Consider the following 25,682-nt stretch of genomic DNA (forward strand, 5'->3'; position numbering starts at 1 on the left):
ATCTCATCATGAACACAACCAGGAGCCAGTGAGATGCTGCACAAGGCAGGGGACCACTCTACCCTCAGGCAGAGCCACAATCCAAGACAGGCTGAGATCTACAACCCTCTGGGATCAGAGTCTCTCCAACCCAGGCAGACAACAGCAAGATAGGACATAGCTGATTTTTCTTTTTTTCTTTTTCTTTCTTTCTTTTTTTTTTTTTTTCTTTTTTTTTTTGTGTATGTGTGTGTGTGTGTGTGTGTGTGTGTGTGTTGTTGTTGTTGTTGTTTTGGTTTTTGGTTTTTTTGAGACAGGGTTTCTCTGTAGCTTTTTGGAGTCTGTCTTGGACTAGCTCTGTAGGCCAGGCTGGCCTCGAACTCACAGAGATCTGCCTGCCTCTGCCTCCCAAGTGCTGGGATTACAGGAGTGCACCCACCCGGCTGACATAGCTGATTTTTAAAAAAAGGTATATTTTGCCGGGCGGTGGTGGCACATGCCTTTAATCCGAGCACTCGAGAGGCAGAGACAGGCAGATCTCTGTGAGTTCGAGGCCAGCCTGGCCTACAGAGCTAGTCCAGGACAGACTCCAAAAAGCTACAGAGAAACCCTGTCTCGAAAAACCAAAAAACCAAAAAAAAAAAAAAAAAAAAAAAGGTATATTTTGCATGATCAGACACCTGTTCTATTTGTTCACTGTGTGCATGGAATATCTATTCTAGCTCGTCAACATTTTTGTACCCTCAGCTGAAATGTTCTACATTCAGCATCTGCTTGGGTTGTTTCAGATATAATCCCATTTGCCAGTTTTTGTGTTTTGATTAGGGTTGTCAATTTGTCTATAGTCAAAGAAATTATTGAAAGCTAGGTGTAGTGAAGCACTCAGGAAGCAGAGGCAGGTGGATCTCTGTGAGTTCAAGGCCAGCCTGGGCTACATATCAAGTTCTAGGCCAGCCAGAGTCACATGGCTAAATCTTGGCTCAAAACAAAAGTAATTGAAAAGGAAGAACAATTTTACATTTATTTATGGGTGTGCGTGCATGTGTGTCGTGGTGTGCATGTGGAGGTCAGAGGACGACTTGGAGGAGTCGGTCCTCTCCAGCCACGTGAGTTCCAGGGATCCCACTGAGATTGCCAGAGCTGGCAGCAAGTGCTCTTCCTTGGCAAGCTAGCCCGCTGGCCCACCATCACAACTTAAATTGTAGTTATATTCTTGTTTTTGAGACAGGTCTCTCTACCCAGTCCTGGCTGGAATGGAACTCACTCTGTAGACCAGGCTGGCCTCGAATTCAAAGATCTACCTGCCTCTGTCTCCTGAGTGTTGGGATTAAAGGTGTCGGCCATCATGCCTCACACAATTTAAAATTATTTTCTGGGGGGCTGGAAAGACAGCTCAGTGGTTAAGGACACTGGCTGCTCTTCCAGGGGACCTGGGTTCAGTTCCCAACAACCACATGGTGGCTCACAACCATCTATAGTGGGATCTGATGTTCTCTTCTGGCATAAGGTTGTACATGCAGATAGAGCATTCCTACACATAAAATAAATAAGTAAATCTTAATAAATAAATAAATAAATAATAAATTTATTTTCTGGTCAGGTGGTGGTGGCCCAGGCTTTTAATCCCAGCAGAAGTAGGCGGATCTCTGAATTCACAGCCAGCCTGGTCTACAGAGCGAGTTCCAGGACAGCCAGGACCACACAAAGAAACCCTTTAAAATATTTTTTTTCTGTATTTACTTTTTTTTTAACATTTTATTATTTTTATGTGTATGGGTGTTTTGTCTGCATGTGTGTCTGTGCACCGTGTGTGCAAGGCCCATAGAGGCCAAAATAGGGTGTTAGATCCCCTCTGGGAATGGAGATATGGACAGTTGTGAGCTGCCATGTGGATGCTGGGACCCAAGCCTAGGTCCTCCAGAAGAGCAGCCAGCTGCTCTTAAATGCTGAGCCATCTCTCCAGACTAACTTTTTTTTAAAGTCAGGGTCTCATGTAGCCCAGCTGGCCTTATATATGCCACACTGCTGGGGGCGACTTTGAACTCCTGATCTTCCTACTATGCCAGTGCTGGGGTTACAGCCATGTGTCATCAGTCGTTGATAATAATATATATGACTAAGCACATGTTCTTACCTAAAACATTAGAGTGATGACAGTGAGCACATTTAGGCTGTCTGTTTCCAAGTTCTTGGCTTCTTATTCAAGGGATTAAAATAAGGGGCCGCACAGATTGCAAAGTAATGAGGAAATGTTATTTAAAGCAAAGCAATACAAAAGAGAAGATATTCAAGGGCCTGTATTGTTCTTTGGAGCATCCTTTTATGGGGCTTAAAGGGTTCAGTAACTAAGGGACATAGTGAGTCTCTGTTTTGATTGACGCATTAGGTTATATAATCATTTCTTAGTCTGGGTTTGTATTGCTGTGAAGATGGCAACTCTTATAAAGAAAACATCTAATTGAGGTGGCTCACTTGCAGTTTCAGAGGTTCAGTTCATTATCATCATGATGGGGAGCATGGTGGTGTGCAGGCAGATGTGGTGCTGGACCTGAGAGAGCTACATTTTGCAGGCAACGGGAAATCAACTGTGACACTCTGGGTGGTATCCTGAGCATAAGAAATCTAAAAGCCTACCCCCACAGTGACACACTTCCTCCAACAAGCCCATGCTTACTCCAACAAAGTTACATTTCCTAATAGTGCCATTCCCTATGAGATTATGGGAGCCAATTACATTCAAACTACCATACCACTACACATGTGCCTTCCCATAATGCACCTAATTTTAGTCATATGGACATCAAATTACGCATAGGCATAAGGTAATAAGTAGGGGATTCTCCCTAACACAGTTTTAACTTACTGTGAAAATACCAAAAACCAGTCTAGTGCAGATATGACTTTCCATTCTTTAGTACTAGATTATTAGGGATGTATTTAATAAAAGCTGTCTTCAGTTTGATGATTGGCGAGGGAAGGAAAAAACACCCTAATGTTCATAGAGGGGTGCACTGTAGCCTGATGCCAATTGGGGTCCAAGGCTGCATCTCCAAGGTCCAAGGAGAAATTGTTTGCAATAGTGTGGAGGTGAAGGCGGAGAGTGGCCAAGTACACCATTAGAAGAAGGATGTGTGTGTATCCAAGCCAAAGTCTGTCCAGTTCCCACCTCCTGTTCTCATCAGGAGGGAATACACTCCATAATGTTGTCCTCTGACTTCCATGTGCACAGTATCACACGCCACCCAGGAGCTGCACTCACACATACGATGATGATGATGATGATGATGATGGTGATGATGATGATGATGATGATGATAACTTAAAGAAAACAATAAAGGGATTACTTGCAGAGAGAGAAAGAACAGGACAGAAATGGAATGTTAAAGAAACTTCTATATTTATTTATTGTTTATTTTAAAGATTTATTTATTATGTATAAAATGTTCTGTCTGCATGTGTGTCTGCAGGCCAGAAGAGGGCACCAGATCTCACTACAGATGATTGTGAGCCACCATGTGGTTGCTGGGAATTGAACTCAGAACCTCTGGAAGAGCAGTCAGTGCTCTTAACCTCGGAGCCATCTCTCCAGCCCCCCCTGTTTTTTCTCCCAAGACAGGGTTTCTCTGTGTAGCTTTGTGCCTTTCCTGGATCTCACTTTGTAGACCAGGCTGGCCTCTGCCTCCTGAGTGCTGGGATTACAGGCATGCACCACCACCGCCCGGCTCTTAATTTTTGAGCATGTGAGTGTAGTGTTGTTTTCAAATAAATTTTTCAACAGACGCATGGAAGTGGTTAAACTGGGGGTGTCTGGAGCCTCACCTGTCACAAGGATTTTCATTGCTGAGTTTCTGGCCCTTATTTCCTACAAAGCAGTGCTTCACAACCTATGTAGAGGTCGGTAGCAAAGACTCAAGGTCTCCTCATTTCTGTAGGTCAGGCTGAGGAAAGTACCACTCAGCTGTAATAGCCTTTATTATTCACTTTCCCTTGGCTCTCTAGAGATCGAGGACAGTCTCAAAATAGGTAAAGAATTCATTTTAACCAGAATAGGAACAAGAGAAATGGGATCTGTGTTTTCATTTTTTTGTGTGTTGAGGTTGGTCTCAGGATGGCCTCTAACTCTCATGCAGCTAAAAAATAACTTTAAACTCCTGACCCTCCTGCCTCAGTTTCCCAAGGGCCGAGATGATAGGTCTGTGCTACTGCAGCTGTGGTAGTGCTATGTGATTGGCTCTGGACTTCTCATCAGGGAGGTCCCAGAAGGCAGGACTTTGGAATTTCGAGGAGGGAGTTAGTTAGGATGTGGGGACAGGTAGAGGGAAGTCAGATATGGCAGAATAACTGAAAGTGAGGACATGGTGCTGAGTGCTGCCCTGCATAATTAAGTATGCAATCATTTTTATTTTCATTGTGGATGCTGGGTTGAACCAAAGCCTCATGGGTGCTTCACTTTGTGCTCTACCTTCTGCTCTAGCAAGTATGCCTTGTGATAGCGTTGAAGTATGGGGGATACTGTTTTCATTTTCATTAAAGAGACAGTAAAGAGCCAAGAAATGTGTTCAGAGTCCCTTGTGTGCAAAGCCCCTTCCTGGATTTGGGTGTGACTGACTTGGGATGAGCTGTCCAAGGGCATTATCACAGGAGTGGAAAATCTCATAAAGGGAGTTAAGAGCCTGATTCCTATCAACCTGTCTGTTTTCTTCTGGACACAAAAGACAGCTCTCACCCCAAAGGTACTAAGTTTATTCTAAGCTGACGTGAGGGACTCTGTCGTGGGAACCAAAATTCAGATCATCCTTAATGACACACTTGGCTGTGGAAATAGCTACTGGGTATCTGTATAGTCACAGAACCAAGGAGAGTCATAAATCAATGCATTTACCAAAGACGTTGGTGCCAACACTGGGTAGGTGAATTACTGCAAACCAGTTTCAGATGCTATCTGATGACATTAGTAGATTTTTGGTTTGGTACAAGTTAGCGATCTGCTAAATGAATAAATTGCAGACGGATGTAGTGGTGCTCGCTTTTAGTCAAAGCACCTGAGAGGCAGAGGCAGGGCAGATCTCTTTGGGTTCAAAGCCAGCAAGTTCTAGAACAGCAAAGACTACATAGAGAGATCCTGTCACGAATTAATTAATTAATTAAAAAACTAAATTTTCTTACTAGATGGTCAAGAATATTAGGTCAGATACAGAGGTTGGAGATAAGCTACTAAAAGAACTAAAAATACTCCAAGACAATTTTTAAAGATACATTTTTATTATTTTTATTTATGTATATGAGTGTAAATGTGTACAGGTGCTGTGTAGGCCAACAGCGTCAGATTCCCTTGGAGCTGGAGTTAGAGGTAGTGGCAAGCTACCTCTGTGAGGCCTGGGAATTGATCTCGGGTCTTCTGGCAAGAAACACATGCTCTAAACTACCGAGCCATCTCTCCAGCCCGTCTCCAAGATAACTTTGGCTGAGAATCTTGAAATAGCCGAGTCTCCATAGTCGGAAAGTTCTAAATCAGTCTGTAGAATCTTCACACGCGAGGCTTTTTCAGAGAACCTCAGACACCACTCTTCCCTTCCTGCCCTGAGGAGAAAACGTCTTTACATAATCTGGAGAACAGCAGGAACCAAACCTGTTACACAACAACCAAGCGAATCTTACTGTTTTAAACCAGTGCGGACTCTGCAGATCCCTTCTAGCCAAGATCTGTTTGGACAGTTTATTCCTCCGAACTAGGCGCTCGGACCGTCCTATGTTGGAGTGCTTGTTTTCCCACGAAGATAGTCCTCTGCAGTTAAAGGTTACAATCTCAACACGGGATACTGTATTATGGACTCTGGTGCCCCAGGAAAGACACTTAGAAAAGAAAGTACCGGAGGCGGCAATCACCGGAGCCTGAGGATACCGCCTCGCGGCTGATTGGCTGGCGTAGCTGCAAGAGCAGCACAGCCTTCGGCTGGCCTCCGAGTGTGATTGGTTGCTGGAGCCCCACCCCTTTTCCAATTGGACAGAGTTGTGAGACTAGGATTGGTGGAGCTAATGCTCCCCTAGCTCCTAGTGCAAGGCAGAGATGGCGACTGCGATCCGGCTGCTGGGGCGACGGGTGTCCAATTGGAAACTGCGACCATCGCCCCTCGCTGCCCCGCAGCGAGCTCACTCGATGTTGCCTGTGGATGATGCTATCAACGGGCTAAACGAGGAACAGAAGCAGGTAGGGAGGCCAGGCCCAAGGCCTCGGGTCTCCGTGTCCCACCCCACAAGTAACTTGTGCCTGCCGGGCCTTGGAAGCGTCACTCAGAAGCCAGGGAGAGGGACTGCTCGCTTCCTTCTCTTACCTAATGCCCTAGCCTCTGACTCATCGTTATCTCTAATGAGGGAAAATTTGAGACAGACAGCAAGACAGGGCTGCTAGAAGGAGACAGAAGAGTAAAGATCAAAGCTCCCGGGAGACTGGTGGTGTTTGGGTGGGAATGCTGGTTGGCCCTGCCTCTGGTGGCAATCGTGAGTCCACTCAGACTCCAATCCGTTGTTCTCTGTATGTACCGACCCCTTCCTTGGGGTCTGTGTATGTATAGCTTTGGGTAGCCCAGACCTTGCCTTGTAGACCAGGCTGGTTTTGAACTCTCATCATCGGCTTGCTTCTGCCTCCAGAGGGATAGGATTAAAGGTGTGGGCCAACCGCACTAGGCTTTAACTTGTGGTTCTCAATTTATGATTGAAATTATGGTTGATCCATAACCTAACAAGGCATTGTGTTTTGAGTGGAAGACTTAAGGAATTCTGAAATGCACCCTTAGTTTGCTTTCATCAAGGCCTAAAGCAGAAAACTGAACAAATCTTGAAAGTTCACATATTGGCTGTCCACTCTTTTTTTAAAAAATATATTTATTTATTAAATTTTTTTAAATTTTACATACCAACCCCAGTTCCCCCTCCCTCCCCTTCTCCTGCCTCCTCACCTCCCTCCCACTCTACCCCTATCCACTCCTCAGAGTGGGTAAGGCCTCCCATGGTAGTCAACAAAGTCTGGCTTACTAAGTTGAAGGAGAGCCTAGCCCCTCTCCATTGTATCAAGACTGAGCAAGGTATCCCACCATAGGGAATGGGCTCCAAAAAGCCAGTTCATGCACCTGGGATAAGTCCTGGTCCTGCTGCCAGGGACCCCACAAACAGATCAAGCCACACAGCTGTCACCCACATTCAGCGGGTCTAATTCAGTCCCATGCAGGTTCCCGAGCTGTCAGTCCAGAGTCAGTGAGCTCCAACTAGCACTGGTCAGCTGTCTCTGTGGGTTTCCTCATCGTGATCTTGACCCCCTCCTCCTCCTCCTCCTCCTCCTCCTCCTCCTCCTCCTCCTCCTCCTCCTCCTTCTTTTTGAATGCCAAATGCCATTTATTGAAGGAGGGAGGCTTACAGCACAATGGGAGAACCCCGGTGGGCATCTATCCACTCTTATTGCTGTGTTTAAGACTGTTTTCTCTAGATAAAGCTAGTGCATAATTTCCCGGGATGGCTCAGGTACTAGCAACGTATACATTGTATTAAGCAATTGCTATAGACTGCCTAATAAAAGTGCTAAGGAGTGGGTTGGGGATTTAGCTCAGTGGTAGAGCACTTGCCTAGCAAGCGCAAGGCCCTGGGTTTGATCCTCAGCTTTAAAAAAAAAGTGCTAAGGAGTGACTGCTTCTCACACAGTGTGAGTTGGGTGTGTACAAGGGCATTTCATGCTTTCATGACTTTCACATACTTTTAGGATGTGACTTTCTCACAGTCATGCTATGGTACATGTGGAGATTCATTTTTGTCCGAGTACATCCTATATCAATAAAGGAATCAGATGGTTGCTGGTTAAGTTGTTTACCTTTTAAACTTATTTTTATATTTACTTATTTTGTGTATACAAGTGTTTTGCCAGAATGTATGTATGTGCACCATGTGCCTGCCTGGTGCTAGCAGAGGTTGGAAGAGGGTGTCCTGTCCCCTGGAATCGGAGTGAGGGATAGTTGTGAGCCTCCAAGTGGGTTCTGGGAATCAAACCTAGGTTGTTTGCAAAACAGCAAGTCTTAGGTAGGATTATCACTGCTGTGGTGAAACACCACAACCAAAAGCCACTGGGAGGGAAGGGTTTATTCGGCTTACACTTCTACGTCTTAGTCCATCATTGAAGGACGTCGGGACAGGAACTACTGAGAGGCAGGAGCTGATGCAGAGGCCATGGAAGCATGCTGCTTACTGACTTGCTCCTCATGGCTTGCTCAGCCTGCTTTCTTTCTTTCTTTTTTTTTTTTTTTCCCCTTTTTCCAGAGCTGAGGACCGAACCCAGGGCCTTGCACTTGCTAGGCAAGCACTCTGCCACTGAGCTAAATCCCCAACCCCTCAGCCTGCTTTCTTATAGAACCCAGAACCAACTGTCAAGAGGTAGCCCCATCCACAATGGGCTGTGCCCTCCCCAATCAATGACTAATTAAGAAAATGCCCAGGCTGGAGAAATGGCTCATGGGCTGGAGAGATGGCTCAGTGCTTAAGAGCATGGACTGCTCTTCCAGGGGACCCTGGTTCAATTCCCAGCACCCACATGGCAGCTCACAACTGTCTGTAACTCCATGCCACTATAACTAATTTTATAATGTTCTTTTTTAAAATGATTTTTTTTGAGCTGATTATTATTGTGCGTGTATGTGGAGGTCATGGGACATCTCTGTAGAGTCTCTCCTTCCACCTTTCCATGGGTTCAGGGGGCACTAAACTCAGGTCTTCGGGCTTACAAGGCGTACATTTAACTGCTGAGCCATCCCACCCAGCCCTTCTGTGATATTCTTACATAGCAATTCGGCAAGACCTGGAGGACATGGCAAACTCTGGCTTCCAATGGGCAGAAGTTAAATATTAAGGAACCTAGTAAGTTGTGTTCTTGTAACCAAATGAAAGGGGGCGGGAGATGAAGAGTGTATGGAGAGTGTGATTATAAATGAGGCTGAACCAGAACTCTGGCTGGGGGAAGGAGGGCTTAGGACTGATTATCCCGGAGCTTTAGACTTGTTGCTAAACCTCCTAGAAACATTGAAGTAGACTAACAAGAAGGACCAGTGGTCAAAAGCACTTGACACTAGATCAGCTGACCTGAATTTGATTCTCAGGTCCCACATGATAGCAGGAGAGAACTGACCTAAAAAGCCCTCTCACCTCCATGCATGAGAAGTAATGCGAGCGCGCACACACACAAAATAAATAATAAATATGGTTTTATAAACAACAAAAGCCGGGCAGCGGTGGTGCACGCCTTTAATCCCAGCACTCGGGAGGCAGAGCCAGGCAGATCTCTGTGAGTTCGAGGCCAGCCTGGTCTACAGAGTGAGATTCCCCAGGAAAGGCGCAAAGCTACACAGAGAAACCCTGTCTTGAAAAAAAACCAAAAAAAAAAAAAAAAAAAAAAAAAAAAAGAAAAGAAAAGTCCCTGGCTGTATGATTGGCAGAGAGCTGCTTTGGAGACCTCAAACTTCACATCTGAGTCTGATGCTCAGTCCTAGATCTCTAGTTTTCCCACCAGGGCAATGTCTAATCTCATCAAGTAGTCTCTTTTAGCCAAAGTCTCAAGGCTGGTAAAGAGACTGACAAGTGTCAGAACTGGTAGGGGTGAGGGGTGGGGGTGTGGAGTGCAATGAATGGGTGGGTAATGGAAAGATACAGGGAAGGCTGGATGGCCAGTGGAGGACAGCCTATTCGGACTGGCTTAGGGGCTTGTGTGTTATTCTGAGTACAGCAGGAAGGTATGGGGTAATTTTATGTAAGGAAACAGCATTTTAAAGATCATCTTCAATACTTGAGACACTGGGGTACATAAGTTTAAGATCAGCTTGGACAAAATTCAGTCTTAATAAATTAATAAAATTTTAATTTTAATTAAATTAATACAATGATAATGTCTTAATCATTTCCAAGATGTCTAAACCAAGAATCTTTTTTGGTTTTTCGAGACAGGCATTCTCATGTAGTCCTGGCTGTCCTGAAACTCACTTTGTAGACCAGGGTGGCCTCAAACACACAGAGATCTACCTGTCTCTGCCTCCCAAGTACTGAGATTAAAGGCATAAGCCACCACCACCCAACTTCCAAGAATCTTAAGAAAGAGGGGAAGGTCACGGTCCTAGTTAAGGTTACCATTGCTATAGTCAACACCATGACCAAAAAGCAAGTTGGGGAGGAAAAGGTTATTTGGCTTACAATTCCTTGTTGAAAGAAATCAAGGCAGAAACTCAAACAAGGTAGGAACCAGGAGGCAGGAGCTGACAGAGAGATGGTGCTTACTGGCTTGCTCCTCGTGGCTTACTCAGCCTGCTTCCTCATATAACCCAGGACTACCCCATCCAGGGTGGCCCTACCCACAATAGACTGGGCTGTCCCCCGTTGATCACTAAATAAGAAAATGCCCTGCACCTTGTCTACAGCCAGATCTTAGGCATTTTCTCAGTTGACACTCCCTCCACGCTGATGCCTCTAAGGAAACATAATTCAGTGGGATCCCTAAGCATCAACCTGATGCTACATGGTGAGATTGCCTGTGGCCTAGCTCCCCAACTATGCCTTCAACCACGGGACATTGCTCTCAGTGGCAATCATGTCTTGGTTTCAGTAGCCTCTATCTACCTCTCTCCCTCTAGCTTCGACAAACTATATCTAAGTTCCTTCATGAGAACCTGACTCCCAAGGCCCAAGAGATTGATCAGAGCAACGAGTTCAAGAACCTGAGAGTGAGTTGCAAGGTTGAGGGTGGGAGTGGAGGCTTCTGGGGCAGTGCTGCTCTGCACAGCTACCTAGAAAGGTGCACACTGTCTCCTGGTGACAGGCCTCTCTAAGAGTATAGCTGCTTTCTCTGAACGGCTTGGTCTTGTTCTTCTGGCCACATGTGGCTAACTGCCTTCCTGAAACCTCCTCCATTCTGTTGACAGGAGTTCTGGAAGCAGTTGGGGAGCCTGGGAGTCCTGGGCATCACAGCCCCTGGTGAGTATGGCTTCTTAAGTGGACATGGTGGTACATTCCTGTAATCCCAACATTCAGGGGCCTGAAACAGGGGCGTTGGCTCTGAGTTCAAGGCCAGCCTGTGCTATACAGTAAGTTCCAGGCTAGCCTAGGCTACAGAGTGAGACCTTGTTTCAGAAAAACAAAGAGGCTGGAGAGAAGGCTCAGGCTGAGAGCATTCGCTGTGTAAACATGAGGACCAGAGCTCAGAGCTCAGCACTAAGAAAAGCTGAGCCTGTCCCACCCAATGCCTGTAATCCCAGAACTGACTGGAGGCCAGGGGCCTGAGTCCCACCCAATGCCTGTAATCCCAGAACTGACTGGGGGTCAGGGGCCTGAGACTGGAGGCTTGCTGGGGCTTGTTGGAGCACACAGGAAAAACATGAGTTCTAGGTTCAGTGAGAGACCCTACCTCAAAAGGAACAAGGTAAACCAGGCATGGTGGCACACACCTTTAATCCCAGCACTCGAGAAGCAGAGCCAGGCGGATCTCTGTGAGTTCGAAGCCAGCCTGGTCTACAGAGTGAGTTCCAGGACAGGCACCAAAACTACACAGAAAAATGTTGTCTTGAAAACCACCCCGAAAAAAGGACAACGTAGAGAGTGATAAAAGGGGATGCCTGATATCTTCCTCTGCCTCACACATGTACACAGGAGCGTGCACTCACATACACATGTACACATACATAATACACTCATACACTCACACAATCAACAATCAAATGGAAAGGGAAGATCATTCATTCCCCAAGAACTTTCTCATCCTTGAACCCGAGGCAGCACCCACTGACATGATCATTAGTGATGGCAAGAAGGCAGGCTCTCTCACTCTTGACTCTGCTTTTTTTTTAATTCCATGCTGGAGATTTAATGAAAGCCTTACTTCCTGTGCAATCTGCATGCTCCTCAGAGTCCTCCTTGCATCCTGTGCAATCTGCATGCTTTACAGACTCCTCCAGATGATTTGGGGCATGTAGAAAATTCTAAGTTGACTAACTGCCCTAGCAGCCCTCCCTCGGTGATTGCTGGGCTCTGTCTCACCAGTGACCTGTAAGTGGGAATCTTCAGGAAAACTATGTCCCTGAGGGACAACCTAAGTCCCCAAAGCTCATTTTGGGTTAGAAATGGGGCTAAGAGGGATGTCTGGGTTCTCAGTAAGGTAGTCACATGATGACCTTGAATTTTAGTAGGCTCTTGGGCCTGCCCAATATCCCCAGTGTATGCTACAACTTGTTTGTGGGGGAAAGACAGGGAGCTGGTGTATTCCGGTTCTGTGCTGCCTTCTAGAAAAAAGACCCTGCTGGGGTTGCCGTGTGAGCTGTTGGCCTCCCCATCCAGCCACACTCCTGAGGCATGAGAGCAGTACCAGTGGTTCTGTCCTTTCATCCTTTCCTAAACAGTAGAGAACAACTTTTCCTTCCTCCTTCCTCTTCCTTCCTTCCTTCCTCTTCCTTCCTTCCTTCCTTCCTTCCTCCTTCCTTCCTTCCTCTTCCTTCCTTCCTCTTCCTTCCTTCCTCCTTCCTTCCTTCTTTCCTCCTCCCTTCCTTCCTCTTCCTTCTTCCTTCCTCCTTCCTTCCTCCTCCCTCCTTTCCTTCCTCTTCCTTCTTTCCTCCCTCCTCCTCCCTCCTTCCTTCCTTCTTTCCTCCTTCCTTCATTCTTTCCTTTTTCCTTCCTTCCTCCTTCCTTCCTTCTTTCCTCCTTCCTTCCTCCCTTCATTCTTTCCTTTTTCCTTCCTTCCTTCCTCCTTCCTTCCTCCCTCCTTCCTTCCTTCTTTCTTTCTTCCTTCCTTCCTCCTTCCTTCCTTCTTTCCTCCTCCCTTCCTCTTCCTTCCTTCCTCCTTCCTTCATTCTTCCTTCCTTCTTCCATTCTGTCCTCCTTCCTCCTCCCTCCTTCCTTCCTTCCTCTTCCTCCCTTCCTTCCTCCCTTCCTTCCCTCCTTCCTTCCTTCCTTTCTTTCTGGTTTTTTTCAAGACAAGGTTTCTCTGTGTAGCCCCAGCTGCCCAGCCAAACAACTGTTTCTAATCTCATACTTGGAAAGCTAAGGCAGGAAGTCTCGAACCAACCTGGGGTTACAGAGCTAAGACCCTGGCTCAAAAAAGGGGTGTGGCTGGAGAGGTGGTTCATTGGTGAAGAGCATTTGTTGCTCTTACAAAAGACCCACCTTCAGTTCCCAGCATGCACATGGTGGCTCACAGCCATCCATTGACTCCAGTTGCAGGGGATCAACTGTCAACCAAGGGCACCAGGCATGCACATAGTACACATACATACATACATACATACATACATACATACATACATACATGCAGGCAAACACCATGTGCATGAAATAAAATAAATGTAAAAATGTTTAAGGGGAAAAAAGCTAATAACTATCTGTATAAAGCATGTACTATTTTCATAATGAATAATAGAGGATTTAGAGGATGTGGGCAGGTGTGCACAAATTATATTGCTGTTTTATTTATGTAAGGGATGTGACTGGATTTGGTATCAGAGATGGGTCTGGAAACCAAGGATACAGGTATTGGTTTGACAAGTGTCTGTGTATTTAATCTTATATCCTCCTGGAGTAGCATAGGTCCTGGGGTTTGAGATGACTCTGGAAAGATACATGAATGTGATACAATGAAACTGCTTAATGATTCATTTAAACCATGTTGATGTGAGGGAGTTTCCAGGGAGGACCTACTGGGAACCCCCAAACAAGACTCTCTCTGTGCTTTGAGAGTTTAGAATCCAGCCCAACATAATATGCTTCTGAATCAGAATATATTTAATGGAACAAAAAAGCAATGTAAAATCAATAGTCCAGGTTGGAGTAATAGCTCAGCAGTTAAGAGTACTGACTGATCTTCCAGAGGACCCGGGTTCAATTCCCAGCACCCCCATGGCAGCTCACAACTCTCTGTAACTCCAAGATCTGACACCTTCACATAGACATACATGTAGGCAAAATACCAATGCACATGAAATAAAAATAAATAAACCTAGAAATAAATAAATAAAATCAATGGGCTGAAGCCCGACTGTGTAATAAATACCTGTAATCCCAGCACTTGAGAGATAGAGGTAGGAAGGTTGGAGGTTCAAGGCCACCCTGAGGTATGTGAGACCCTGAGGATATAGCTCAGTTGCTAGAATGTATCTGTCTTCATTGTGGCAGAAACAGAGTGATGCCACCTATCATCTCAACACTCAGAGATAAGGGAAGAAGAGCAAAAGTTTGAGAAGAAAAGAGAGAGAGAAAGAGAGAGAAAAGGAAAAAAGAGAAGCAAAGAAAGAAACCTGGGGGCAGGAGAGCAGCTCACTGGCGAGGATATATACTTTGCATGAAGCCCTAGGTTTGATCTCCAGAACCACAGTTAAAAAATAAGAAACCGGAGAAAATCCTTTCCAGTGGGAACTTCAAAAAGAAAGCCAGATGGGTTGGGGATTTAGCTCAGTGGTAGAGCACTTGCCTAGCAAGCGCAAGGCTCTGGGTTCGATCCTCAGCTCCAAAAAAAAAAAAAAGCCAGGACTGGTGTTGTTTGTACTGAGGACTGACCCTAAAGCCTTGCACATGCCGGACAAGTATCCTACCATTGAGCTACATCCCCAGCCCCTTTCTTATTGATTTGTCTTGAGACTGGGTCTTGCCAAGTTGCCCTCACTGGCCCTGAACTCCCTCCATAGCCAGGTAAGACTTGAATGTGTTCTTTCTGGCGGTCAGGTGGCTGAGACATAGGCCTACACCAGCAGGCCCCAGCTGAAGGATGAGTTTTGAGAGCAGACAGGAGTTCTGTTCCTGCTGTCCTTCCTAGAGCCAGGGTTGACTACGCTTCGCTCACACCGGGCAGCCTGAGTGCTCAGACCAGCTTGTTTACGGAGCTTTACACAGTGGCTGTGTGAAGGAACCAGGGGACCCAGACACAAGGAAACGTGCTTTCTCTTTTTTCTTTTCTTTTCTTTACCTTGTCTTCTTAATTTTTTGAGATGGGGCCTCAGATAGCCCAGGCCAGCACTGAGTTTGCTATGTAGCCAAAGATAGCGTTGAATTCATGATCTTTCCATCTCCACCTTCCAAAGTCTGGGGTTACAGGTGTGGGCTACTATGCCTGTCCTGAAGACCTTTTTTTTTTTTTTTGAAATTTTTTTAAATTTCTGTATCTCTGTGTGTCCACACCTGTGTGTATATGCTACACGTATATGTATGTATCAGACCTACTTTGTTCCCAAAGCTATGCTATCAAATCTCACCTTTGGTGCCAGAGAGATGGCTCAGTGGTTAAGAGCATTTCCTAGTCTTCCAGAGGACCCAAGTTCAATCCTTGATGTCCGCATAACCACCTATAACTCTAGCTGTAGGGTAGTGGTTCTCAACCTTCCTAATGCTTCGACCCTTTAATACGGTTTCTCATGGTGTGGTGACCCCAACCATAAAATTATTTTCATTGCTACTTCATAACTGTAATTTTGCCACCGTTATGAATGGTAATGTAAATATTTTTGGAGGTAAGTTTCTCAAAGGGGTCGTGACCCACTGCTCTAGGGACTCCAAAACCCTCTTCTGGTCTCTGGGGGCACCCGTGCACATGTGGCATGGGGCAAGTAAAAAACACAAGTCTTTTAAAACCTCACCTTCTTGAGGCCTCTGCACACACTGTCTGTAGCTGATGTCCATGCTCTGAACATAGCCCCACCCACCCACCCACCCCTTTCATGTTTTTCCTTCCTATTTCCTTCATCTATCTGCTTCTGCCTTCTGTAACTTCTGGAAGAGGGGGTGCTCCAGGTTTCTGCTTGTCCTCACTGAAGATGTCTGAGATAAAGCCAGAGTTGGCAATAGTGGATTCTGAACTGCAGTTCCCCGGCAGGAGCAAGCAGGACCAGTATGACCCTAAAGCCTTGCACATGCCAGACAAGTATCCTACCATTGAGCTACATCCTCAGCCCCTTCCCTATTGATTTGTCTTGAGACTGGGTCCTGCCAGTCCTTCTAAGCAGAGTCCCTGGCAATAGCCTGCCAGCCTTGCTAGGGGAACTTGGAATAGCCACCAGGGTGTGCCTTTTCTGTGTTCTGTTAATAAAGATTCCTATCAGTGTTCCGGTGTAACCTGGATGCCTTTCTGCTTCCCATCATATCCCACTCCCAGTTCAGTATGGCGGCTCTGGCCTGGGCTACCTGGAACATGTGTTGGTGATGGAAGAGATATCGCGGTCTTCTGGAGCAGTGGGCCTCAGCTATGGTGCCCACTCCAACCTCTGCGTCAACCAGATTGTCCGCAATGGAAATGAGGCACAGAAAGAGAAATACCTTCCCAAGGTGAGGAGATGGGAAAAAAGAAACCCACATGGACTCAACATGGCCACCATATGATGTGCCCTCACCTGGTGGGGGCCAAGCAGATTTTCAGTCTTGTCTTGCTGCTGTGAACTAAATAGAATTAGGGAAGTGCCTGAGATTGTTTTGAAAAAAAAAAAATTTTTTTTTTTTGAGCTGGGGATCGAAACCCAGGGCCTTGCGCTTGCTAGGCAAGTGCTCTACCACTGAGCTAAATCCCCAACCCTGTTTTAAAATTCTTAAGTCAAAAAAAACTTGGCCAGGTGGTAGTGGTGTACACCTTCAATCTCAGCACTCAGGAGGCAGAGACAGGCAGATTTCTGTGAGTTTGAGGCCAGCCTGGTTTACAGAATGAGTTTCAAGACAGCCAGGGCTACTCAAAGAAACCCAGTCTCGAAGGAAAAAAAGGGCAGGGGGTTAGGGGAGGAGCCCTTCAGTCAGGGATGCGGTGACCTGTGACATATGCAGAGTTTCAGCTGCTGTTTGAGAGGCAGAAGCAGGAAGGTCACAGACCCTGTCTCAAAGAGCAAACAGGAGCCAGTGAGATGGCTTAGTGGGTAAAAGTGCCTGCCTGCCACCACGCTTGATAACCTGAGTTTGACACACATGGAGGAGAAAGAACCAACCCCTACAAATTGTCCTCTCTCTCTCTCTCTCTCTCTCTCTCTCTCTCTCTCTCTCTCTCACACACACACACACACACACACACACACACACACACACACACACGCCTATGTGCACAAACCCAGAGAACGGAATAAATAAAAATATAGAGACTGAGGGGTGAGAGGAGGGGCTCAATGGTAAACCCCTTGCTTAGCATGTTTGAGACCCTGGAGCCAGTCCCCAGTACTGCCAAAAAGTGCTGGATGCAGTAGAGGGAAGAGAGGCCCTACAGGTACTTTGCTCTGGGGGCAGTTTGGGGGCGGCATGTGGGCAGGAAGAGGCAGTCCAGGAGCCGCCCACCACAGGGTGCTTCCACAGTCCTAACCAGGCGGTCTCTGCTCCCCTTGTAGCTGATCAGCGGTGAGTTCATTGGAGCCCTAGCCATGAGTGAGCCCAATGCTGGCTCTGACGTGGTCTCCATGAGGCTTAAAGCAGAAAAGAAAGGTAAGGCCTCTTGCCACAAAGCCACTGGAAACTCCCAGGTGAGGGAGGAGCAGTTGGGGGTCGCCTCTGCTGGCTTCCCAGCAGGGCCGCAGCAGTTCTGTGGAAGTGGACGGACTGGGTTCTGGCTGAACCAGGACCGGAGACTTCCACTGACAGCCCTTCCCTTAGGAGACTACTACATTCTGAATGGCAACAAGTTCTGGATCACCAATGGCCCCGATGCCGATGTCCTCGTTGTCTATGCCAAGACAGATCTGAATGCCGTGCCAGCTTCTCGGGGCATTACAGCCTTCATTGTGGAGAAGGTGAGGATGGTGGGCATGGGATTAGAGAGACGCCAGCTCTGACAATTGTGACAGAGATAACTCCTTCCAGCTGGTCAGGATTAAGATCAGTGTTCCGTGCTCTGCTCCCAGGAGGTGGCAGGTAAATGAGAGACTGAAAAAGACAGCCCAGAAGTCAAGTCCGGTGCTGGTAGAGCTGCCCAGCATGTACAGACCCTGGGTTCAATTTTCAGCACTAGAGACAAAAAAAAGAAAAAAGAAAAATTAGAGAGACGCAGAGAGGCTGGGTCAAGTCTGAATGTAGACAGTAAAGCCGGCCACAGAATCAAAGAAGAAGATGGAAAAGAAGCCACAAGATAGTCTTACTGAGCTGAGCAGGAGCTGTCGGGGACACTGACGCATGGGTGAGAATATAAATGACAGTTTGGACACTGTACCTCCAATAGTATGGACAAGGACCACATACATCAGGAGTTGGATTAAAACCCAAGAGTTCCATTTTGATTTCGGTTTGGTTTTAAACAAACCAGGAGCCAGACAAGGCGTATTTGTAACCTGAGCAGCATTTGACAGGCAGAGGCAAGTTTGAGGCTAGCATGGTCCTTGGAGTGAGGTCCAGGTCTATGTAGAAACTGTCTCAAAACAGGAAACGGCGAACTTTTCAGTATAGAGAAAAGAAAACCAGGGGAGTTTTGTTGTTGTTGTTTTGCTTTAAGATGGGGTCTCGGGGTTGGGGATTTAGCTCAGTGGTAGAGTGCTTGTCTAGCAAGCCCAAGGCCCTGAGTTCGGTCCTCAGCTCCACACACACACACACACAAAAAAAAAAAGATGGGGTCTCATTGTGTAACCCTGGCTGGATTAGAACTTGCACTGTCTAGACCAGGTTTCCTTCGAACTCACAGAGATCTGTCTGCCCCAGCTTCCCCAGTGCTGGGATTAAAGGCATGTACCCCAGCCTGGAAAAAGTTTGAGATGTATAAGTTAAGGCAACAGGTGTTGGCTCCACACCAACTGTCTAATGATGGTGAAGAAAGAGGGTAGGTGCCACTGAGGCTTGGGGACCCAGCTCCAGGGGAATGCTAGAAAGTTTAAGTACATAGTACAAAGGTTGGCAGCACACTCCGTGAGGAGGAGGAGGAGGAGGAGGAGGAGGAGGAGGAGGAGGAGGAGGAGGAGGAGTGGGCTAAGATTGGAACCGGAAAGGCCTGGAGGTAATGGAGCAGCGTGTGCCATCACTCCCCTGGGCATTTGGCAACACACGTGCATCTGCATCATTCTGGTCAAAGCATGTAGGTAGTTGGTGTTGGGGCTCCTTCAGAGACAGCTGGCTAAAGAGAAGGGGGCAGAGGAATTGGTGTAGGCTCTGAGAGTGTCTTCATGTGTCCCTGGGACAGTGAGGAGAGCTGGGGACTGGATGTTCTGTTGAGGAAGAACTGCACCCCTGAGAACTGGGGAGAAGCAGGCTGACAGCAGAGGAGTTGGGAACAAAGTTGGTAGGGCGTGGAGACTGGAGTTTTGCGGAGGGAGAACTCGGGAGCAGATGTGGGCATGCTGGGCAGGTATCAGAATGGGTAGGTGAAGTGAGCTTTCCCCTTTAAAGGCCCCCTTGGGGGCAAGCCTAACCAGGACCTCCTTTGGTTTCCTGCAAAGGGTATGCCTGGTTTTAGCACCTCCAAGAAGCTTGATAAGCTGGGTATGAGAGGCTCCAACACCTGTGAGCTGATCTTTGAAGATTGCAAAGTGCCTGGTAAGTGTCCAGAGAATAAAGGGGTCCCTAACCTGACTCCTTTGTGAGCTGGAGAAGCCCATCTCCTCGTTACAGAGGTGCACTCCCATTGTGTGTTCCATGATATGCAGCTAGACTGTGGGCCTAGAACCACTGGACAGCAGTCTGTCCTGGCCACAGGCCCTGCAGCTGTTTGCTTGCCTGCCTAGATGAAGGATGGGGAACACACCTTGCCAGTAGTGGACAGTGAAAGGTAAGGCCAGCCACTGTCCACTGATGTCCTTCAGACTTCCTGTGCATTTGCCTGTATGTCCTATGTGCGCTAGCCCGACTTCTTGTCACCTTTATAAATACCCCGACAGGAAGGAGTTAAAGGAGGAAGAATTTATTTCCCTCGTGGTTTTAGGTGTCAAGCCTGTGGCCCATTGGCTGGCTCTGCTCCTATGGTGAGCCGGAGCAGGAAGGGCCTGGGAGAGTTGTTTTAAAATCTTATGGAGGATAAGTAGCAGAGACAGAAGAAGAGGCCAGAATCCTATTAATCTCTCAAAGACACACACCCTAGTGGCCAATTCTTCCTGGAGGCCCCTGTCTCCATTTCCACTGTCTCTCATTAATGCCATCAAATTATGAATCCATCATCAGGTTAATCCATTGATTAGGTCAGCCTTCACGATCCAGTCACGTCCCAAACTCCACCTCAGACACACTGCTGCAGTGAGAACCAAGTCCAGCACACCAGCCCGCAGGGGGCCATTTCGTGTCCAAACCACAACACTCTGAATTACACTCGGTAATGATGCTAAAAAGCCCTTCTGAATAAATTGACAGAAGCCAGACTCAATGAAGGAGAGGTAATTTGATTCTGCAGGAATATTTTCTCCCCTGTGCCGTAACTGTGAACGTGACACTATGTAGTGCTGGGAGAGGGCTGGGGGCACGGATCTGGTCATGAATTAGAACTGCTTCCTGCATCAGCCATAAACCATCCAGAAACAGTGTGCTGTGGTCAGAAAGAGTCTCCAGGAAAGAGAATCCATACAGCCTCACTTTTAGAAAGGAAAACAAAAAACAAAAAACAAACAAACAAACAAAATCATTCATCAGCCTTAAAGGCAGGTTAGGAAAAAAAAAAAAAAAGGCAAGTTAGGCTGTCAAGTTTCTACACAGAATGTTCTGCCCCGCCCCCCCCTCCCAAGTCCTTATCAGGGGGTAGGTGCTCATCGGCTTCTGTCACCCTAACTCACAGACAAAGCAGCTTTCATGGACATTGCTGAGAGGTGACCCTGAACCCGAGCACACAACCTCAGGGCAATAAGTTCTCACATTTCTGTATAAGTAGACATCAGGTGTAGAAAGAATCCAAGAGGGATGTGTGACTTCTAAACCAGTCAGCCTTTCTTCTTTCCCATCCTAGGGAGTCCAGAGTGAGAAAGGGGAGATCTAACAACTTGGGGCTCTGTAGTATTGTGTGTGGTGTGGGGTCCTGAAAACTCCACTTCTGACTGGAAATGGCAGAGCTCATCTTTGCCTCTCACTTGAAACCCTAGATGAAGGTTCAAGTAACGTGCTTTTGTGCCTTGTGGGACATGGCACCTTTCAGAAGCGTGACGCGGCTAAGAACAGCCCTGGCTGACTGGCATTTATCCCCGCAGCTGCTAATATCCTGAGCCAAGAGAGTAAGGGTGTCTACGTACTGATGAGCGGGCTGGACCTGGAACGCCTGGTGCTGGCAGGTGGACCCCTTGGGTAAGTGTGAGGGGGCCTGAAGTTTCACCAGCATGAGGAAGCTGGTGGACCCCTGGGTGAGTGTGAGGCTGGGACAACCTGAGCTCCCCAGCTTTGCTAGGTTAGCAGCCTCCCCCTGACAGTGGGGGTTGGGTGGGCGGGTGAACAAAAGAAGCTGTTTTGTGAGCTAGCCTCTGTCCTAGAGAATCTCCTTCTCTGTGTAATTTCTTTACACGGAGAGAAATGTCGTTATGTGACAGATGGCAGGTGAGGCCTGACTCTGCATAGTCAGTGTGGTTGTGAAACAAGCCTGCCAGACTCTGACCCCTCCCGCTGCCCCACCACACCCACCTGCTCGCAGAGGAAGGTGCCTGGGAGCTGGGCTGGCAAGGGAGTGCCAGCAGGGAGTTTCTCAGGCCCCTTTACCTTCTCTCAGTCTCCTTATCTTCTGTTACCCTCTCACCCCATTTGACAACATCACACCTCCACAGTGTCTTTCTTCTTCTGGCAGGATCATGCAGGCTGTCCTGGACCACACCATTCCCTATTTGCACGTAAGGGAAGCCTTTGGCCAGAAAATCGGCCAGTTCCAGGTAAGGGGAATACTTGCTGAAATGCCCTCTTTTGCTGGATTAAAGGAGATGAGGAGTTAGTCGTACGCTGCAGGTTCTTGTCCTCCTCTAGCAAAATGAGCTTCAGTTCTCAGACTGCAGCTACATTCACACGCAGCCTGGCTTTGGAGGTTCCTCACATGGTCCTACCCATCCCTGTTTGAGATAAATGAACCAGACGCTGCAAGACTGGATGGTAAAGCACGCAGAACATTGGAGGTTAGGGGAAGGGAGCTGCGTTTCTTCTAATCCCACCCTTCTGCCGGAAGAGGCTGCCAGAAACTGGCCACACAGGAGGCAGCTCACTAGCCTCATCTCGTGGAGTTGTTTCTGTCCCCATTGTCCTTGGCAAGTCCCATCTCTTCTCTGTGCCCCTGGCTCCTCATCCCTGGCTGTTAGCTTGTCCTTGCCACTGACCTGCTTTCAGTAATCAGAGTGTCCCAGCTTGGTGACCCATGGCCTCCCTTTGTGCCCAGCTGATGCAGGGAAAGATGGCTGACATGTACACCCGCCTCATGGCATGTCGACAGTATGTCTACAATGTTGCCAAAGCCTGTGATGAAGGCCACATCATTGCCAAGGTGAGGGCCAACTCTGGGGGAAGAAGAGGTGGGCTGGTGGGTCATCCACTGGGACCCTGCTGAGCAAAGCCTCGTCCCACAGGATTGTGCCGGCGTGATTCTGTATGCAGCCGAGTGTGCCACACAAGTGGCCCTGGACGGCATTCAGTGTTTAGGTGAGTAGCCCTCACTCTCCACTCCTGGGATCCCTCTCCACTACTCACTCTTCGCAGACAAGCTATGGCCATGTTGGCACCTCTAGGCTCTGTCTACCCCCACTGAAGAGGAAAGGGAAGTTTTTGTAATGACAGTAAATAAATGGATCTTTATTATTTTAAAGGGGGGTGAGGCCTGGAGACACAGCTCAGTGGTTAAGAGGACTGGCTTCTCTCTTCCAGAGGACCCAGGTTCTATTCCCAGCACCCACCTGACAGCTCACAGCCATCTGTAACTGCAGTTCTAGGGGAACCAACATCCTCACGTGGCCTCTGAGAGCAGCAGGCACAAATGTGGTACACAGACAAACATGCCAGCAAAACACCCATATACATAAAATCAATTTTTTTAAGAGGAAACAAATACCGGGTGGTAGTGACACATGCCTTTACTCCCAGCACTCCAGAGTCAGAAGCAGATGGATTTCGAGTTCAAGGCCAGCCTGGTCTACAGGGTGAGTTCCAGGACAGCCAAGGCTACACAGAGAAACTCTGTCTCAAAAAAAAAAAAAAGGAAAGAGAAAAATAAATGGGGTGGGGGAGAAAAAGAAGAATTAGAATTAGAAGAAGGAGGAGGAGGAGGAAGAGAAAAAGGAGGAGGAGGAGGAGGAGGAGGAGGAGGAAGAGAAGGAGGAAGAGGAGGAGGAGGAGGAGGAGGAGGAGGAGGAGGAGGAGGAGGAGATTGGAGGCTCCAAGCTTCCCTTATCTTCCCTGCCTGGTCTAAAGTCACCAGGAAACTGGGAGAGAGACACCTTGGGTAGAGCAGCCTCAGTCATGTCGGCTTAGGTTTGAACCCCATCCCTCTTGCCCGCGTCTGCCACTGATTTTGCATTTTTTAAAGCTGGGTCTCAGGTATGTGAGCATGTCATGTAGCTGAGGATGACCTGGAAGTTCCAATCCTCCTGCCTCTACCTCCTGAGTACCGGGATTACAGGCATGTGCCACCACACCTGGTTTGACTGTAGTGCTAGGGACTGAATCCAACCAAAACCTGGGGCATGCTAGGTGGACACTCCAGAGTCCCAGGCCCAGATTTTGCCCTTTCCTTGTCTGGGTCCTCAGCACTCTGGGAGACCTTCTAGAGCAGCTCTCCCATGTCTTCCCGACCCCAGCAAGGTTCCCTCGTTGTCCCTGCTGCTCTTCGATCAGTCCTTCCCCCAGAGCCTGTATATCCTGGGGTTCTTCCGGGTTCAACAGATAATCAAAGATATTCAGAAAAGACTGGGCATGGAGGTGCACTCCTGGACTCTCAGCACTTAGGAAACTGAAGGAGGAGACTGAGACAGCCAACCTGGGCTCTAGCTCAGTGTAGTATCCTTGCCAAGCATACACAAAGCCAATGCCCCAGCCCTGTGTTAACCAGATAGACTACAGGTGGCACACACCTGTAATCCCAGAACTCAGGAAATTAGAGGTAAGAGGATCATCAGTTCAAGGTCACCTTTAGCTATTTTGTGAGTTGGGGGCCAGCCTAGGATATGACAGACCCTGTCTCAAAAAGGAAATGGAAGGAAGGAAGGAAGGAAGGAAGGAAGGAAGGAAGGAAGGAAGGAAGGAAATGTTCAGAAAAGAAAATTATATCAGCGGCTTAGGATTTTGCCAGCACAAAAAAAGGACCAGCAACATGGCTCCGTGGATAAAGGTGCTTGCTGCAAAGCCTGGCAAGCTGAGTTCGGTTCCCAAGACCCACACGATTAAAGAAGAAAACTGACCCACGTTACCCTCTGTACGTGTTCCAATTGTACCTGAGCTGATCATCGACTTCTCTTATCATGATCCCTAAACATTCCTTTGTAACTATTTAAATGGCATTTATGTCACATTAGACAGATAGAGATATTTAAAATAAGAACTGGAATTATAACTCAGTGGTAGAGCATTTGCCTAGTGTGTATGAGGTCTATACTCAATGGGGGGGGGGGGTGTTGGGAGAATACAGGTTATATGCAAAGAAACCAATCCCTGAAGATACTGGGGAATGGCCCCCTGGCTATTTTCCTTGCTGCCTTCAATTCTGTCCTTTCTCTTCCCACATCTGCTTCACAGGTGGAAACGGCTACATCAATGACTTCCCCATGGGCCGCTTCCTTCGAGATGCCAAACTGTATGAGATTGGAGCTGGGACCAGTGAAGTGAGGCGGCTGATCATCGGCCGAGCGTTCAATGCAGACTTCCGCTAGCCCCATGGCCTGGCACCCCTGGTCCTAGCACCCAGGCCTTTCTTTGGAAGCAGAGGCAGGGCAGCCCTTTCCCCTGTCCAAGGGAGCTCTGCAGCTCAGCTGCCCTTCACACCAGCTCTCTGCCCACATGAGGTCTCGGATTCTCCGGCCATGGCAGCCTGTCAGTCGGGAAAGCTTAAGACGACTGCAAAAAGGACTTTGGTTTTTCTAGGGCTTGTAGGGGGGCTTCCGTGACGGTGCCCTTACTCTCCACTTCTGGATTTGATGTTCTCACCCTCTGGGATGGCACCTTTTAGTGGGTACCCAACTCCTTTTCTTGGGCAAGCCTCTGGCAGGGAACCCTTTCCACTCGAGTGGAAGCATCGCTGCTTTCAGGTTTTTTTAATGGTCTCTTTTCTTGAGGAAAAAGCAACAACCTCTGTCCTTGCTAGCTGTTATCCTAAGGTCTAAACAGCTCCACAACATGTGTGGCAGACCAAAGGAAGGACAGAGTCCTGGTCTAACCACAATGGCACGGAAGATTGGCTCTCGCTGGCCTCCCTGGTGCACCTGAATCTGACAGCATCGCTCTGTCACAGGCTGGCACTGGGCCTGCTCATGTGACCGTCTGCAGCTGACTGGGCAGCAGGCACAGGCCCTGTGGCCGGCCTGGGTTGCCTGGCTCAACTCCAGCCCCTCTGCCTGTGCACATTTCTCTAGACACCCTGTGGCTAATTTTGTTACCGCTGCACAGCGGCTGCTGCCATTTTGTATTAAACATACTGCGAATTGAACCCTTCTGCGCCCAAAGCATTGTTCTGAGGAGAAGCAAGCCACTTGCCATCGCCCTCTGTCTGCATCCTGAGTGTCCTTGAAGAGTTCTGCCCTTCTGTAATGGGACAGGAGGCTAGAATGGGAAGTCTCAGACCCGGATCTCCCAGGGACTTCTCTAACTGTACTGAGGCCAAACCTGGAGTG

At 47.8% G+C, this 25,682-nt stretch overlaps 1 protein-coding gene across 1 annotated transcript; it reads left to right on the top strand.

The window, feature by feature from the left end:
- Positions 1–6,004: 6,004 nt before the first annotated feature.
- Positions 6,005–25,498, top strand: Ivd (isovaleryl-CoA dehydrogenase). The gene is made up of 12 exons (XM_036185312.1): positions 6,005–6,187; positions 10,635–10,724; positions 10,923–10,974; positions 16,127–16,296; positions 17,331–17,424; positions 17,593–17,729; positions 19,359–19,455; positions 21,087–21,180; positions 21,671–21,752; positions 22,247–22,351; positions 22,434–22,506; positions 24,592–25,498. Exons 1-12 carry the CDS (start codon positions 6,047–6,049, stop codon positions 24,723–24,725), a joined length of 1,269 nt encoding a protein of 422 aa, XP_036041205.1. The 5' UTR covers positions 6,005–6,046; the 3' UTR covers positions 24,726–25,498.
- The last annotated feature ends 184 nt before the right edge of the window (positions 25,499–25,682 follow it).

Source organism: Onychomys torridus, chromosome 4 (genome assembly GCF_903995425.1).
Source record: "Onychomys torridus chromosome 4, mOncTor1.1, whole genome shotgun sequence".
Classification (NCBI taxonomy): Eukaryota; Metazoa; Chordata; class Mammalia; order Rodentia; family Cricetidae; genus Onychomys; species Onychomys torridus.